General features: G+C 33.9%; 1 protein-coding gene across 9 annotated transcripts in view; it reads right to left on the bottom strand.

Annotated features, from left to right (window-relative positions):
- The window catches only part of LOC131147989 (ABSCISIC ACID-INSENSITIVE 5-like protein 7), a 73146-nt gene that overhangs the window by 18350 nt on the left and 41824 nt on the right, over positions 1-12972 (bottom strand). For 2 of the 9 annotated variants that reach the window (XM_058097706.1, XM_058097704.1), the window contains one exon: positions 2258-2804. The exons of 6 other annotated variants lie outside the window; for them this stretch is intronic. In XM_058097706.1, the coding sequence (XP_057953689.1) occupies positions 2784-2804 (21 nt within the window). In that variant the 3' untranslated portion in view covers positions 2258-2783. Of the gene's footprint in view, positions 1-2257; positions 2805-12972 lie in introns of those variants that run through there. One more of the 9 variants, XM_058097705.1, reaches the window with a different exon arrangement.

Raw genomic sequence — 12972 nt, 5'->3', positions numbered from 1 at the left:
TTGTTGTGCTCTATCTAGTATCTAAAGAACAAGATTAAAAAGTATTAAAATTAAAATGATTCCAATTTACCCCCCCTCTTGGAAGCTATTCCTAATTTCAAGCAGTATTGATGCAATATCGTTGGATGTATCCTATTGAGAGGTAGATTAAAAAGAATCAACCATGTTTACATGATTTCCTTGCTTTCTTTGTACCTAGAAGTCACTAATGCTATGTAAAATGCAGACGTTCTTGTCAACTTTGAGAGATTATGTGCGCAATAAGGCACAACCAGAAGATTCAATCATTAAGGCATACATTGATAATGAATGTTTTGCATTTTACTTAATGTATGTACATGATATTGACACAAAATTCACTCGTGAGGAGAAAAATGGAGACATTCATGGTAATACTAAAGATGAAGAACCCACGATTTGTGTATTTCGAGCAAATGTTCAATCGTTCGGTGGATGAGTTTATAATTTCATTAATATTTAGGACTTATAAAAGGCATATTTTTACGTCCTTATTAATTGTGATGAAATTGTTCCATATATCGAGTATGTGGTTCCTAAATCCATACTTTGCACTGCATATACATATGCATATAGATATACTTAGTTGACATTTCATTATTGAGTCGAACTATGGAGCCAAGAGACTCGTCTACTTGTTCAAGTGTGTCTGGTGGGATATTAGCAATAAAAAGAGCAAGATGGACACAAATGGCTACTTTATCAGTATCAATTTTAGTAAGACATGGTATGAAAATGACCCTTTTGTGCTAACATCATAGGCACAACAAGTGTGCTACCATAATGACACAAAATTGAAGTGTGAATGGCATGTGACCCAAAAAGTTCCTCCCTTAAGTTTGTATGATATTACAAAAGTTGCAGATGGGGAGAAGAGTGTTAGCGAGGATGCTTTCCAAGAAGATGAGTCATCTATTAGTGCAACAACTCAATCTGATTTCAATGTTGCCAAGGAAGGAGCTAAACCTATACCATTGAATAGGGTTGGTGCCACGGTAGAATATGTACAAATTGCTGATATTGGAATTGACCCTTCTGTACCTGTTGACTTCATCAGCAATGATGAAACTGATAGGGAAGATGAAACTATGGTCGAGCACTGAAGTTAGGAGGAAGACATACTAGAAAATGAGGATGATACCAATATTGAGGATGTATAGGGGTATACATGTTATGTTGTCACCATGTATCTGATATGTGTAAACAATTGAAAATATAATTATTATGCATCTATTGATGCAATCTTCTTATATTTACTTGTGTATAATATTGCATACATGGCACTATAAGGTCATCAATCTATTCAACCTAAGCTATCCAATATGGCATCCCATGGGAAAGTAGCATCCTTGAGAGAGCAAGAGCACGCTGTTGTTGATGTGGCACCATCTGCGCCCCTGGGAACCCATCTCGTCATGCATCTATTAGTTAAAGAGACCCAGAGTGAGTTACCCACCCTTATAGGCAGCATTAGTAAGATTATGAGTATTTTTTTTTAATATATTGATTGTCTTACATGTGTATCTATAATGAATCGTTGAACTCTTTTTTCAGCATCAACCTCATCAACACAGATGACAAGGACATGCCATGGTGCGGCGAAGAACACCACGCTTTGCAAGCACCTGCAAAGGATGTAGTATCGGATGAGAATCAGGATTTTACCAGGTTACATGGCACCGACCGATGATTGGTGTGCGTCCTGGGTACGAGTGGTTGACATTATATGTTGACAATTTGCTCTAGTCACCTACTTCACCTGACTAAAGGTGACTAATGAGCAACACCTAGTTCTCTACGAGCACATCTTGGTAAGTTTTCCAACTAGAATTGTTACTTTTAATATACTACACTATTTACTGTCTAGCATTCTATATGTATTTCATATGCATGACGCATTTGATATTAGTATTCACACCTACCCTAATGTCAGAAAGGTAGTGGGCTTGAACTCGTGCACTCGGTTTGAGACCTATCTTCGCAAAATGCATGGAAATTTTAAGACAATGGGAGATGAGACTGAACGACGACCGTATGATATGATCTCCCATGATGACTAGGAGTTGGTGTGTCGAAATTTTTGTGACCCTCACTATTAGGTGATGTGTTTATATTATATCTAATTATTCATATTAATGAGAATTATTATCTCATTAAATCTTTTCTATAGCATACATGTCGAAAAAATGTTGAGATCCACAGCAAATTTGATGCGACGTATAGTGATGGGTTGAAGTTATTTGTGCATCATCAAGCGATAATTTCTATAAAACTGGCTGAGTATTGCATTACAAGTGTTATATATGTTTACACTTCCAAAGTTATTAATATGATAATGTAACGTGATGCCGTCACTGGAGAACTGGAGCCGAGGTCTTCCCCTTATCAAAGAACACATCAAAGACCATTGGGGGAGAGGTGCTAGGGTGCTAAGAGCAAACATGTAAGTTAGTTATAGTATTGAGTTCATTATTGAATTCAAAACACCATTATTGCATTGTCATTTAATTATTTTCTATATTTTTATGACTGAAAATAGGAGAAGATTGTCCAAATGGGGGATGCAAACGTTCCTGAGGGTAGTTAGCCACCCAGAGATGATGACATCTGCGATCAGGTGCTGGGGCATTGAGCGGGGGGTTACATAAACAATCTTTGTAGTGGATACGTAGCCCAAATAGCATCATCAAGAACAAATGCAGCTTCTCGTGCTGAGATTGAGCGAGTGCGTTGAGCTGCTGAGTCTCAAGTGAATGAGCTTGCTGTTAGGCTGGATACAGTGGAAACTAAGAACCAGTCATTAAAACAACAGATGATGGGCATGGGAGCACCGTTGGAAGCCATAAAAAATAGAAAAGTAGAAATGAAACAACTTCTATGCCAAACTCGTGGAGATGCTGTGGGTGGCTCCTCCTCTCATTAAAATGCATGTAAATGGTAATGACGCAGTATAAACCAGCAATAGGGTTTTAGGGAAATAGGATGTCTTTAGGCCATGGTCCAAAAGTTGGGACTTTCACAACTACTAGTATTGCAAACAGTTGCACACTCCAATCTTGTGCACAAAGTACTGGAGTTCAACAACACCAACTACCTCTGGTAGAAAAATTTAATGACCGTCTTCATTCAAGCATACAACTTGAATTTATGAGATATCATCTCAAATGGAGACTTCTCATTCACAAAGAAAATGACCAAAATAAGGATATTTCAAAGACTATAATAGAGCTATCAATGAGCGAAAAGATGTTACGACAAGTCAATTTTAAAGCAAGACATTGTATTAACTGTAATTTAAATGATGTTGAATATAGTCATATTTGAGGATGTGAACTCGTAAAAGAAATGTGGGAGACACATCTAAAGATAAAAAATAAAAAAATATTCATGCTAGTTAGAGAATATGAGATGTTTAGCATAAATTAAGGTGAAGAAATTACATCCATGATCACTCGGTTCACACACCTTATAAACAACTTAAAATAACTTGGTAGAACTTATTCATTAGAAGATTATATTCAAAAATTCTCCAAACTTTGCCTGAGTCATTATTGACCATTGAACAATAACAAAACCCAGTGAAGCCTAAGAAAGAAATATGTTTTGCCTTTGACTCGTCTAGTGCTACTCACCAAGGCATAGTAGGAGAAGATGAAGATAGTGAGGATGATATAGCATTCTTTACAAGAAAAATTAAGAAACTCTTAAGTAAGAGAAGGCAACAAATAGGAGGAGAAGAATCAACCAATAATAGCAATGAATGTTGTAATTGCAATAACACCGGGCACGACATGGTAAATTTCCCTCTAAACAAAATGAAAGAAATTTTCTAAATGGGGATCATAATGCCATGAATGTTGTTACTTGGGATCAAATCGATGGATTATCCACCGATGATGAAATAGAGAAAGAAACAAACTCTTGCCTCATGGTAGAAGAACAAGAGCAAGTAAGTTTGGATGAGAATGATTATGCTCCCTATTAAGATGAATTAAGGATCTTATGCACTAAAATATGTTATGAATTAGTTGTGAACAAAAGAAGGAACAAAACTTTGAAGGAACAATTGCCAAAAAGCAAACTGAAGGAACCTTACCTTTGTTCCCCAAAAAAGAAGAAAATATCTCCCTGAAAATGAAAATTGAGGAGCTTTCCACAAATGCTCAAAAAGAACATGAAATGTTTCAAAAAGAAATAAAAAATTTGAAAATTCAAATTAAAAATTGTTTAAAAGAAAATGAACAATTGAAAAAGAAGATTGATGATGATAGTATAATCACCAATGGGAAGGAAAACTTTAATAAGCTTTTAGGAACCCTAAAAAATAAATTTTACAAAAAAGGTTTGAATTATGGTTCTTCTTATAAATCCATAGTCATATTAATTTTTATGCATCATCAAAAGGGGCAAATAAATCAAATCATTCACATGCAAACAAGACTTGCATGTATTGTGAAAGGAAATGTCACATCCGTTTCACTTGCCCATTTAAAGGTGCAAGATGCAAAGGAAAAAAGCTAGAATGGGTAATTAAGAAGACTAACCCCTTGGGACCCAAAGAAGAATGGGTACCAGAACGAATAACCTAAATTTTAGAATATTGCTTCCTTAGAACATATGATTTGTTAATAGGAATTAGGTAGATTTAACAATACCTAGGTAAAGAGGGATTGTGATGACTAGGTGAATTTATTTAGTGCAAGATGAAAAAAAAAAAAAAAACTTGTCACAATAGTGGCCAAGGTATAAAATCCTAGTTTATTCATAATAAATTGATTGATTACTACGCTAGGGACTTTATAAGATCAAGCCAATACTAATGAGTTCAAATGTAAAAAAAAAATATGATCACTTAATTGTATACATCTTTGTTAACTGTTTAAATTTTTATATGAAAGTATTCGCTATAGTTTTGTGGGATGAAATAGCGTACACGCCCTCACAATCTCTTTATTCAAAGTTTGTTCATTACGAATAAATTTATGGGTGATGAAAGAAAAACCTTGTATTTTTTAGATGAACAACCTAGCTTATCTACTTTTAATTAAAATCTCATAAGCATGCCCAAGAAACCCACCTCTTATAGACAAGAGATGTCTTCCTTACTCATATGAACATATAATGGTAAAACTTTTGAATATGCATAGTCAGCAGATTTTTTTTTTTTTTTTTTTTGCATAAAATTGGATCTTAGGGAGACTAGCCTTAGTTTATGGCTTCTTCCCATTAGTGGCTAGTCGGGAGAACATGTCTCCTATGACCAAGAGCTTCTTAAGCTAAAAGAATAGTTCCTCTCTTTTTGATGATGATCATAGTAGGTTGGTATCATAGGATGGGTACTATAGGTGGGTGTTTTAAGTACAAATATGTTGTGTTGCTTAAAACGTTTTTAACGAAAGTTTAGATTTGTTACTTAATCTGTTTTAATGAAAGTTCAGTTAAACTATTCTTATGTCTTAATATAAAATGAACCTACTAGTTTGTATAATATCATAGCCCCAATGAATATGAAATTGAATGATTTATATATGCCTTATATGCATATAGTAAGGGGGAGCAAAATTACATCTTATTCAAATCATATGCATAAATTAAGGGGGAGCTTTCAATTATATCCTATGAGAACACCAATGGTTTGCCATCATCAAAAAGGGGGAGATTGTTAACTTAGGTGGCTACATGATCCTAATTGTCGTATTTTGATGATAACAACCCATTAGTTGATCTAAGTTATATGGAACAAGTTTTAAATCATGTTAGTGTTATAATCTTTTAAAGACTTGGTCCTACTTGGGTTAAACCATCATTTACACGCCACTCAAACTCCTCTCTTGAATTTCCTAAAACACCCTTAAGTATTTGGAGCATAACGTTTGCTAGGAAACTCCAAAAATGGCAATCTTGGTATCTATGGAAAGCTAAGAAAAAATATCACAACTTTTGTGTTGAATATTTTCAATGATGAGAAGTTTTAGATAATGAAAGAATGGAGCAAATCGTCAGTGGTTTGGCTAAGTGCATCGACAGTTTTAGGCAGAGAGCTATGTGGTTTTTTTTCCAGAGAAAACCATTGATGGCTTGCATCAGGACTTGGAATCCAACAAGGGAAAAATCTCTAGTTTCGAAAATATTTAATTTTTTTAAATGCCCAACGGGCATAACACTAGTTTGTTAATTTGCCAATATATACAAGCCCAAAGACTTGTTTAAATATTGATCTTAGTTATTAAAATCTTTAGAATATCATTCACAAGCACTTTACATTTATTTCATCATCTCAAGTGCTCAAAATCTCTCTTGCTCTCTAATCATGTGTTGATTCATTACTTGAGAGATTTGTGTGAGGTTTGTGTTGTATCAAACATCCACTCATTCAACGAGCTTTGTCTGTAAATCTTTTTCATCTTGAAGGCATTTTTTGTGAACCAAGTGTTAAATGGACTGGTTCCCTTATTTGGGCTTTTTGTGAACAATAGGGATTGGTTCTCGTATGAAGGTTCCTAGTGAACTGGAATGCAAGGGTTCTTAGTGAATCTTGCAGAAAGGCTTTAGGTGGGCAAAAGAAATTTATTCCTGCGTGTAAAGGCTTCTTGGCTGGTGAAGGAGGTTTATAGTAGAATGTGGAATCCTTAAGTGTGTATGAAGGCATGGACGTAGGCAAAGGGCAGAACCACGTTGATATCATTTTTCAAACTTTTCTTCCCTACTCTTTTATTTATGTTTTGTGCATGATTTATATTTTGTGGATGGTCATATTTGCAGATGTGAAACTGCAAAAGAAATGTGGGATATGCTTCAAAACACCTATGGAGACAAATCTCAAGATAAACAATCAAAAATATGCATGCTAGTTAGAGAATATGAAATGTTTAAAATAAATGAAGGTGAAGAAGTACATCCATGATAACTTGGTTCACACACCTCATAAACAACTTAAAAGCACTTCACAAAACTTATTCATTAGAAGATTATATTCAAAAAGTTCCTTAAACTTTACCCGAGTCATTATTGACCATTGAAGAATCACAAAACCTAAAGAAGCGTAAAAAAGAAATAGGCTATGCCTTTGATTCATCTAGTGCTACTCACCAAGGCATAGTAGGAGAAGGTGAAGACAGTGAGGATGATATAGCATTCTTTACAAGAAATTTTAAGAAACTCTTAAGTAAGAGAAGACAACAAATAGGAAGAGAAGAATCAAGAAATAATAGCATTGAATGATGTAATTGCAATAACACCGGGCATGACATGGTAAATTGCCCTCTAATTCAAAATGAACGTTTCTAAATGGGGATCATAATGCCATGAATGTTGCTACTTGGGATGAAATTGATGGATTATCCACCAATGATGAAATAGAAAAAGAAGCGCACTCTTGCCTTATGGTAGACGAACAAAAGGAAGTAAGTTTGGATGAGGATGATTATGCTCCCTCTTATGATGAATTAAGGATCACGTGCACTATAATATATGATGAATTAGTTGTGATCAAAAGAAGGAAAAAAAATCTAAAGGAACAATTGTCAAAATGCAAACTAAAGGAACCTCGTCTTTGTTCTCCCTTAAAAGAAGAAAATATCTCCCTGAAAATGAAAATTAAGGAGCTTTCCTCAAATTCTTTAAAAAAAAGAAACATGAAATTTTTCAAGAAGAAATAGGAAATATGAAAGATCAAATTACAAGTGTTTAAAAGAAAATGCACAATTGAAAAAGAAGATTGATGATGATTGTATAATCACCAATGGGAATAAAAATTTTAATAAGCTTATAGGAAACCAAAGAAATAAATTTCACAAAAAGGGTTTAAATTATGCTTCCTCTTATAAATCCCATAGTCATATTAAGTTTTATGCATCATCAAATGGGGAAAATAAATCAAATCCTTCATATGCAAACAAGACTTGCCTGTATTGTGAAAGGAAAGGTCACATCCATTCCACTTGCCCATTTAGAGGTGCTAGAGGCAAAGAAAGAAAGTTAGAATGGGTAGTTAAGAAGACCAACCCCTTGGGAACCAAAGAAGAATGGGTACCAAAATGATTTACCTGAATTTTAGACTATTACCTCCTTAAAACCTAGGATTAATTAATAGGAATTACGTAGATTTGACCATACCTAGGTAAAGGGGGATTGAGATGACTAGGTGAATTTATTTAGTGCAAAATTAAAAAAAACTTGTCGCATTGGTTCTCATAGTATAAAATCCTAATTTATGCATAATAAATTGATTGATTACTATGCTGGGGACTTTAGAAGATCAAGCCAATATTGAAGAGTTCCAATGTCAAAACCAATATGACATAATTTTATATATCCTCTTCAGTTGGTTAAATTTTTATATAAAAGTATTGGTTGTAGTTTATGGGATGAAATAGCACGAAAACAGTCACAAGCTCTTTATTCAAAGTTTGTTTGTTAGGAATAAATTTATAGGTGACAATAAAAAAGCCTTGTATTTCTAATATGAACAACCTAGGTTCTACTTCTAATTAAAATCTTGGAAGCATGCCCAAGAAACCCACCTCTTATAGACAAGAGATGTCTTCCTTAGTCATATGAACAAGTGATTGTAAAACTTATGAATATGCATAGTCAGCATTTTTTTTTTTGCATAAAATTGAATCTTAAGGAGATTAATCTTAGTTTATGGTTTCTACCCATTAGTGGTTAAGCGGGAGAACATGTCTCCTATCACGAAGAGCTTCTTAAGCTAAAATAATAGTTTCTCTCTTTTTGATGATGACAAAATGGGGAGAAGTCGGTTGGTGTTATAGGATGGGTACTATAGGTGGGTGTATTAAGTACAAATATGTTGTGTTAAAATGTTTTTAATAAAAGTTCATATTTGTTACGTAATCTGTTTTAATGAAAGTTTAGTTAATTTGTTTTTCTGTCTTAATATAAAATGAACTTTTTAGTTTGAATAATTGCTTAGCTCTAATGAATATGAAAATAAATGATTTATTTATGCTTTTCATGCATATAGTAAGGGGGGAGCAAAATTACATCGTATTCAATTAATATGCATAAATTACGAGGGAGCTTTCAATTGTAGCCTATGAGAAAACCAATGGTTTGCCATCATTGAAATGGGGGAGATTTTTAGCCTAGGTGGGTACATGATCATAATTGTTGTATTTTGATGATAACAACCCATTAGTAGTTATAAGTTAAACTAATCTTTGCATACTAAGTTGTGGCAGATATTAGTGGAGAAATCACACAGATACAAGTTTTAGTGCAAAGATCAAGTGAACATTTCATGGACAAAGATCGAGTGGTCAATTCAAGAAGGAAATATCAAAGTGGACAATCACTCGAAAGGACTCAAGCACAATAATCAAAGCAAATGTAAAGTCATATATATAATGGGGAGAGTTTGAGGTAGTGTTTATTGTAACTCTTGTAGTTCTTATTTGAGCAAATTTATTTAGCAAGAGTTGAGCAAATTGCATGTGCATATTAGTTCGTAAGAGTGCACAGGCTATCACCGAGTCATAAGTTCAGTACAAATGAGTTTTCAAAGTCAAAATAAGAGTTTTATGAAAATATCCTCTACTCATTTGTATTTTCATATGGGACAAGTTTTAAATCATATTATTGTTATAATCTTTTAATGAGATGGTCCTGGTTCGGTTTAAAACCTCATTTATGCACCACTCAAATTCCTCTCTTGAATTTCATGAAACACCCTTTAGTATTTGGAGCATTGCTTTTGCTAGAGAATTCTGAAAAGGGCAAACTTTGCATCTACAGAAAGCTAAGAAAGAATCTCACAACTTTTTTGTTGAATATTTTCACAGATGAGAGGGTTTAGATAATGAAAAAGCAGGGCAAAGTGTCAACGGTTTGGCTAGGGTCATAAACGGTTTCAGGCAAAGAGTTGAATGGTTTTTTTCTTGAGGAAACCATTGATTGTTTTGGGAAACCATTGATGGTTTGCGTCAAGACTGGGAATCCAACAGGCGAAAAAAAACAAGTTTTCAAAATATTTAATTGTTTTAATTGCCCAATGGCCATATAACGGTTAGTTTGTTAATTTGCCTATATCTATAAGTCCAAAGACTTATTTAAAGATTGATCTTAGTTATTAACATCTTTAGAATATCATTCACAAGAACTTTGCATTTATTTCATCATCTCAAGTGCTAAAAATCTCTTTTACTCTCTATTCTTGTGTTGATTTATTACTTGAGAGATTTGTTTGAGTTTTGTGTTGTATCAAAGATCCACTCATTCAAGGAGCTTTGTTTGTGATTTTGTTTCATCTTGTAAGGGTTCTTTGTGAGCCAAGTGTTAAAGGGATTGGTTCCCTTGTTTGGGATTTTTGTGAACAATAGGGATTGATTCCTGTGTGGAGGTTCTTGGTGAACCTAATTGCAAGGGCTCTCGATGAACCTTGCTAAAAGGCTCTGGGTGAGTGAAAGGGATTTGTTCCTGCACGTAAAGGCTTCTCCATCAGTGAAGGAGGTTTATAGTTGATTGTGGAATCCTTGAGTGTGTCTCAAGGCGTGGATGTAAACAAGTGGCTAAACCACGTTAATATCATTAGTTGAGCTTTTATTACCTAATCTTTTATTTATGTCTTGTGCATGATTTATATTTTATATATAGTGATATAATTTCTTGTATCTTGCCAAGTCTTATTATTTTGTGGAGAAAAGCCTTAATACGCGAAGGAGTCCATTCACCGCCCCCCCTCCCCCCTCTAGACTCAACTCTAGGACCAACTATTGGTATCAAAGCAAGGCACTTAAATTATTGGAGTAACTTCTAGAGTGGAAAGATCAAAGGACGTATTTAGTGGACACTTCAATTTTTCAAAGGGAATTTGTTAACAAAGTAAGAGAGTTCAATGATGCCAACTACCTCTCATGAAAAAAATCGAATGACCATCTTCATTCCAGCATACAACTTCGATTTATGGGAGATCATCTCAAATGGAGACTTCTCTTTAACAAAGAAAAATGACAAAAATGAGGATATTCCAAAGACTATAATGGAGCTATCAATGAGCGAAAAGAGGTTAGTACAACTCAATTTTAAAGCAAGCATTGTCTTAACTGTTCTTTAAATGATGTTGAATATAGTCGTATTTGTGAATGTGAAATTGCATAAGAAATGTGGGATATGCTTCAAGACACCTAGAGAGACACATCTCAAGGCAAATAATAACAAATATGCATGCTAATTAGAGAATATGATATGTATAAAATAAATGAAGGTGAAGAAATTACATCCATGATCACTCGGTTCACACACCTCATAAACAACTTAAAAGAATTTGGAAGAACTTATTCATTAGGAGATTATATTCAAAAAGTTCTCCAAACTTTACCCAAGTCATCATTGACCATTAAAGAATCACAAAACCTAGAAAAGGCTAAGAAAGAAATAGTTTTGGCTTTGATTCCTCTACTCGCCAAGACATAGTAGGAGAAGATGAAGATAGTGAGGGTGATAGAACATTCTTTACAAGAAAATTTAAGAAACTTTAAGTAAGAGAAGGCAGCAAGTAGGAAGAGAAGAATCAAGAAATAATAGCATTGAATGGTGTAATTGCAGTAACACCGGGCACGACATGGTAAAATGCCCTCTAAATCAAAAAGAATGAAATTTTCCAAATGGGGATCATAATGCCATGAATGTTGCTACTTGGAAATAAATCGATGGATTATCCACTTATGGTAAAATAGAGAAAGAAGTACACTCTTGCCTCATGGCAAATGAACAAGAGGAAGTAAGTTTGGATGCGGATGATTATGCTCCCTCTTATGAAGAATTAAGGATCACATGCACTAAAATATATCATGAATCAATTGTGATCAAACAAATGAACAAAAATGTGAAGGAACTATTGTCTAAATGCAAACTAAAGGAACCTTGTCTTTGTTCCGCCCCTAAAAGAAGAAAATATCTCCTTGAAAATTAAAATTGAGGAGCTTTCCTAAAATTCTAAAAAAGAACATGAAATTTTTCAAGAAATAGGTAATTTGAAAAATCAAATTGAAAATTGTTTAAAAGAAAATGCACAATTGGAGAAGAAGATTGATGATGATAGTATAATCACCAATGGGAAGAAAACATTTATAAGCTCTTAGGAACCCAAAGGAATAAATTTTACAAAAATGGTTTGAATTATGGTTCCTCTTATAAATCCCATAGTCATATTAATTTTTATGTATCATCAAATGGGGCAAATAAATTAAATCCTTCACATGCAAATAAGACTTTCCTGTATTGTGAAACGAAATGTCACATCTATTTCACTTGCCTATTTAGAGGAACTAGAGGGAAAGAAAGGAAGCTAGAGTGGGCAGTTAAGAAGACCAACCCCTTGGAACCCAAAGAAGAATGGGTAACAAAACGAATTACCTAAATTTTAGACCACTACCACCTTAAAACCTAGGATTAGTTAATAGAAATTGGGTGGATTTAACCATACTTAAATAAAAAGGGATCGTGATGACTAGATGAATTTATTTAGTGCAAAATTAAAAATACCTGTCACATTAACGCTCAAGGTATAAAATCCTAGTTTATGCATAATAACTTGATTGATAACTATGTTGGGGACTTTAGAAGATCAAGCCAATATTGATGAGTTCAAATGTCAAAACCAATATGATCTCTTAATTGTATGTATACTTGTTAATTGGTTAAATTTTTATATGATAGTATTGGCTTTAGTTTATGGGATGAAATAGCCTGCACACCTTCACAAGCTCTTTATTTAAAGTTTGTTCTTTAGGAATAAATTTATGGGTGACAATAGAAAAACCTTGTATTCAGTGATGAACAACCTAGGTTATCTACTTCTGATTAAAATCTTAGAAGCATGCCCAAGAAACCCACCTCTTGTAGACAACAGATGTCTTCCTTATTCATACGAACATGTGATGGTAAAACTTATGAATATGCATAATTAGCATATTTTTTGCATAAAATTGAATC

This window comes from Malania oleifera, chromosome 2 (genome assembly GCF_029873635.1).
Source record: "Malania oleifera isolate guangnan ecotype guangnan chromosome 2, ASM2987363v1, whole genome shotgun sequence".
In the NCBI taxonomy this organism is placed as follows: domain Eukaryota; kingdom Viridiplantae; phylum Streptophyta; class Magnoliopsida; order Santalales; family Ximeniaceae; genus Malania; species Malania oleifera.
The sequence above is the reverse complement of the archived record's forward strand: the minus strand, read 5'-3'. Positions and strand labels throughout refer to the sequence as shown.